Source organism: Oryzias melastigma, linkage group LG6, assembly GCF_002922805.2.
Source record: "Oryzias melastigma strain HK-1 linkage group LG6, ASM292280v2, whole genome shotgun sequence".
Lineage (NCBI taxonomy): Eukaryota > Metazoa > Chordata > Actinopteri > Beloniformes > Adrianichthyidae > Oryzias > Oryzias melastigma.
In genome coordinates, this window is record NC_050517.1 from 21,050,358 (window position 1) to 21,055,409 (window position 5,052).

The window sequence follows — 5,052 nt, forward strand, 5'->3', positions numbered from 1 at the left end:
CAAACATTTGAAATATGTTTTGTTTTAGGATGAAGCTCAGGTCTTGTGTAGCAAAAATTGCCAGGTTTGTTGGAAAAAACAAAACAAACAAACTTTCAAATAAATCTACCAAGTTTTGTTTAATGAATGAAATAATAATTTTATGAGGTTGAGCAAAAAGAAGATATTGACTTAAATTATAGGAAAAAAAATACTACCTAGAGCAAAAAAATAAATAAAATAACAGAACCAAAGACAGCTTTTCCTGATGCTGACATGGACATAATCATCTCAGCGTGGATTGTCAGTTTCTGGTGAGTGATGCAAACAATACCAACAATGCTGTTATCAATCATAAAATTCACGGTATATGAGAGCTTTCATTTCTAAGCAATGTCCATGTTGTCTTCTGTCAGTCCTTGGGGGTTTTTATCCTGTTCTTGATTAGACTGACACATTGTGTCTTTCTGTTCACCACCAGCATCACTTCCTGTTGAGACAAAAGACAGTCATACTCAGAATTTGAATATAAATGGTTTAGCTTCAGTCATGGTGCAGATCAAAAACCTAAATAGGCCAGAAAACATGTTCTAAAAAAGTAACTTGCAGCCCTAACACTCAAAATCCAAGAACACAAGATAGATTTAGAACATCGTGGAATAAGAGAATAAATGAAACCTGTGCTCGTTTCCCCCTCTTTCTTTTCTGAGAGGAAGATCCGCTGCATAGTTAGTTTCTTCGCAGTATGGCACATGTATTTAAGGTCAGGAGTTTTGCTTGATTTTCCTGCACAAAAATGAAAATGGTAATAATCAAAAAGATCGAAGAATTGTTTTTATTAATAAGCACAACTTACCTTTCTGTGGAATTTCCTCAAAAATGACACATGTCCCCAAAGCATCTTAAAGCAGAAAAGATTTAGATCACATCTGTGTTAAAGTCCTCTTTTTAAATACTATCTATATGGTTACGTTACAGGAAGTTATTGATAAATGATGTATGCATTATATATATTCAGGTGCTGCTCTTACCTTCATACTCCCCAGCAAACACATGCTGTCCAATTTGCATCACAGGCTTCTCACTGTCTATATTCTAAAAACACAAATCTAAACTCAAGACACCCTCACAAAGAAACCATTAGTGATGTAAGGAATAACACTACGTTTAAATAACATAAAACACACTTCAACTCACCAGTATTTTGCAGGTGCCCAGATTCTTTTTCAAAAGATCATTGTTGATTACTCCAGAGAGCTCCACAACGACAAGCTGCTCCTAAACGCACAAATCAAACCAGCTAACGGTTCCACAAAACACTCTGTTTCAGCTAAATGATTCAAAACACGTGGAAAACATCATTTTTACAGCAAATACTTCATTTGGATATTTTACTAAATGCATGCCACAAATACAACTTATTTTTGTTTAATATTCCATACAAAATGGTTAAAACATTTAGTTTGAACCTGAAGCTAGTTTTAGCATCGGCGAAAAGCTGGACGGGATTATTGTCGTAATAAATCATACCTCCTCCTCCCATTCATCTTCCATCTCCAAACCCCAGATATAGAAAAATAATAATAAAAAATTAAACACAGATCGGATATGAATCAAAAACACAACAAACTGTCCATTCTTCTTGACTACTTCCGGGTATTTACGGTGTCCGACAGGGGACACACTAGTATTTTCTTTATTTCCCCAGGTTGCGTTTAGTTAGAGTTCATTCCATTGGGGGGCGCTGTTACTCAACTATGAGCGAGTCGACAAACAGTGAATGTGTCCGTCCACTTTTTTCAATTTTCTTGAAATTTTGATATCCTATTCTCAATATCGTATACTTCTATGAATCTTTGTGCACACCTGAAATATTATTTTTCATTATAATTTTTTAAGTGGCTATATTTTAATTCATCTCCAGTGATATAATAATGTGCTATCCCATGGTGTGTTTAAAAATGATAAGAAAAAAAAATCACGTTTCATATTTTGCTTTATTTATATCTTTATAATCTCTAGGATATTTAACAATTTTATTTATTTAAATGTAAGACATGCTTCCTTGGGAGCTAAAGAGATCTTGCGTCCCTACAAGAATGGACCTATTCGTTGTTAAAAATAAATACATAAAAATAAAATAATATTTTTTTATTATTACATTTTTCCAAGTTTTGTTTTTGTTTATTAAACTCATTCAAAAATATTGCAGGTTAAAATGGGTTGACAAAGGTTTGATGTGTGTTTTCTGGCGGAGTCTTTTTCTTTTTAAAAACTCTTTTGAAGTTTTATTTATTTATTTTTTTAAGTTCTCCATTATAGTTTATATTTGCAAACTATAAACATATTTAAGGTTTTATTTTTAGAACAACCTTTTCAAAATTTGAAAAATTAAAGCTTAAAAAACAATGTTTAGTTGACGGCTTGTGTTTTTTGCATTTTGAAGGGAGACGGGAGTGAAGAAGAGGGGAAACATCCTTGAAATACTGATAGAGTGCTCTATGGTAAGTCTTGAACTCTTAAAATAGCAGCAGGGCAAAACATGTGTCTCAGCTGTCACTGAGACACATATATAGAAAAAAATGAGTTTTTTTTAGCTCATTTAAAACACTGTCCTCCTGAAGATTGATGTAGTTTTAGCAAGTTCATTCAACATTTATGCGCTAGAACTGAAAAGATGCTATACACACGGGTTACGGCACCATAATATTTGCTTTTATATGTACACTTAAAAAAAAGGATGAATATATTACGTGTTTGTTGATTTTTTTTTTATTTCACGAAGTGAAAGGCTGCCTTTTTGTGAATCCGTTTCCACCCAGAGGTCATTAGACGATCAGGTATGTGTGTAGCGTACCTGCTCAGATGCCGACAGTATTTGCAGCCTGTGGATACCTGTGTAAATGCAGTGGAAGTAGATGGTGGCTGCACCTCACTCAGCTCCTGCACCTCAAAGACAGGAGAAAAAAAAAGGAGAGAAAAACCTTGAATTAGAATTAGGCAAACCAAATTAAAGGGGTGCAAATCCCCCATGCTCCCTCCCCGTTTCTGCCCTATCATCTATCTCTGGACCATGGTGGGGTTGTCATGTCGACCAGCCCACAAGTTACTATGACAACGGCTCAAGGGGAAGCACTTGCTACTGAGGTTATTGCCTCCTTGGGGATGCAAGAAGGACAGGGGGAAGTGAGAATAGACAAAAGGACTTACAGACCCTGAAAAGGTAAAAACGAGGAGACAGGTCAAGTTTGACTTTGTTAACTGGAAGTGTAAATATGTGTGTAACTGACATATTTAAGTAATTTTAAATGCTTAACTTTGATAAACAGACTTAATACAAGTGATGTGGGCCAGAGAAGATTATTTTGCACTTCTGGATGAATCCCTCTGATGCACATGATGAATTGCACTTCCTGCCTGATGCCATACCTTGGGGCAGTTAGAAGTAAGGGCAAGAGAGGGAGTGACATTAAGGACCCTCCAAGGTGTCAGATGGGTCCCCAGCTTCCCCCACACTTTGTCATATAAATGTCATAAAGACAAGTTTGGAGTTGGGAGGCTTTTGGTTGTCCCTCTGCCTAGGGGGTATCGCAGTGGTTAATTGCCCCATTAGCACTGACAGCGTAAATTGGTGCAAGGGATAACTATATATTACGGTGAAAAACAACAAACCAATGGCATATACCTGAGGGCACGGGAAGAACTGCGCTTTTTGCAGAACACCAAATGCACATACGCAAGACAGTGTGAATACTGTGGTTTCACTTGAGCCTTTATACAGCAACACAAGCACATAGGCTCGTACCCTTTCTTATTATTCACAAACTACAATCCAAGGAACTACTCTAAATGTTTGTGAATATTATTATTATTTTTTAAATTTAAGGTAAATTTATGCCGATTCTGGCTAAACTTATGTGGCACGCCTCAGGTTCACAACAATATATACCTGCCTAGTGAATAATAAAAAAAGCATATTTTTTTTCTCATATAAATTCAACATTAATCAGAATGAATCAACAGTAAACAAGAGAAATATTAAAATAATATATTTCATCTTGTACGTTATAATTTAAAGCATTTTTTTTTAAAGAAATGTAACAAAGTTAAACATAACTTGCAAAAATGAATACATTTGCATCCAAAGATGAAATAAAATTCACAAATATTTTTCTAACTTGCAACAGATGATTTTATATTTTTTTTCTTGCACATACAGAGAAACCTGCACACGCAGACTCTGTCTGGACTATGTTCAAATCATGTCAGCGTTCACTGCCGTATCTTTTGTTCTTAAAATGACGAATTGTCAGGGACTTAACGCAGCCATAACACGACTAAATCCTTGCGTGTGAACAGACAACAGAACAGTCAGTGATTTATGTTTTTGATAACCTGCAGTCTCTGATAGTGCTCTATGCCAGATCATCCCTTCAAACACGCTTGTGTTGTCAAATATTTATTGGACGCCCTTGAAAAGCAGGACAGGTTATTTGTCATAATATTAATTAGGGTATGATTTAGGATTTTATATATTTATAGTTTTCATAATGGAGGATTTTTTTTTTACTTTTTGTATTTTTAAATAAAGGATTATTGGAAAAACAATGCCAAGAACCTTAAAATATTCATAGGTAACTGAGATGTACCTTTCAAATGTGACTGATAAAACAATGGCCTATATCAGATTGCAGGTCTTATTCTGTGTGTGGTTTTAACCTTCTAATAGGAACACAATAGCACCACCTGATTTTCGTGCAGAAGGTGTTGCGTAAAGCTCCTGTTCAGAATCAACATTTCTGGTAAAAATGGCAAATTCTGCAAACAAAGCAGCATATTTTTCTAAATCATTTTTCTAAGTTTGACACCTGATCTCACAAACAAATGCAGTTTTCACCTTCTCAGTATGGACGATCGACAGATTGCACATTCAGCGTGAAATTCACAATAGAATTATCATAACAATGGAGCAGAACGGCGAAGATGGGATGGTCAGAGCCGGAGAAAAGGGCTAAAGGTCTTTCGTGATGACAAACAGAGTTAGACGCATCAATTCAGATTTTTGTGTTTGTT

General features: G+C 35.4%; 1 protein-coding gene across 8 annotated transcripts in view; it reads right to left on the reverse strand.

The window, feature by feature from the left end:
- Positions 1-100: 100 nt before the first annotated feature.
- The window catches only part of gtf3c6 (general transcription factor IIIC, polypeptide 6, alpha), a 31,136-nt gene continuing 26,184 nt past the window's right edge, over positions 101-5,052 (reverse strand). For 4 of the 8 annotated variants that reach the window (XM_036212433.1, XM_036212431.1, XM_036212428.1 and 1 more), the window contains exons 2-8: positions 2,837-2,922; positions 1,510-1,533; positions 1,177-1,257; positions 1,011-1,074; positions 836-880; positions 658-765; positions 101-472 (exon numbers count right to left, since the gene is read on the reverse strand). In XM_036212433.1, coding sequence (XP_036068326.1) covers positions 366-472; positions 658-765; positions 836-880; positions 1,011-1,074; positions 1,177-1,257; positions 1,510-1,533 — 429 coding nt within the window. In that variant the 5' untranslated portion in view covers positions 2,837-2,922 and the 3' untranslated portion in view covers positions 101-365. Of the gene's footprint in view, positions 473-657; positions 766-835; positions 881-1,010; positions 1,075-1,176; positions 1,258-1,509; positions 2,794-2,836; positions 2,929-5,052 lie in introns of those variants that run through there. The other 4 variants (XM_036212429.1, XM_036212430.1, XM_024282461.2 and 1 more) reach the window with 3 other exon arrangements.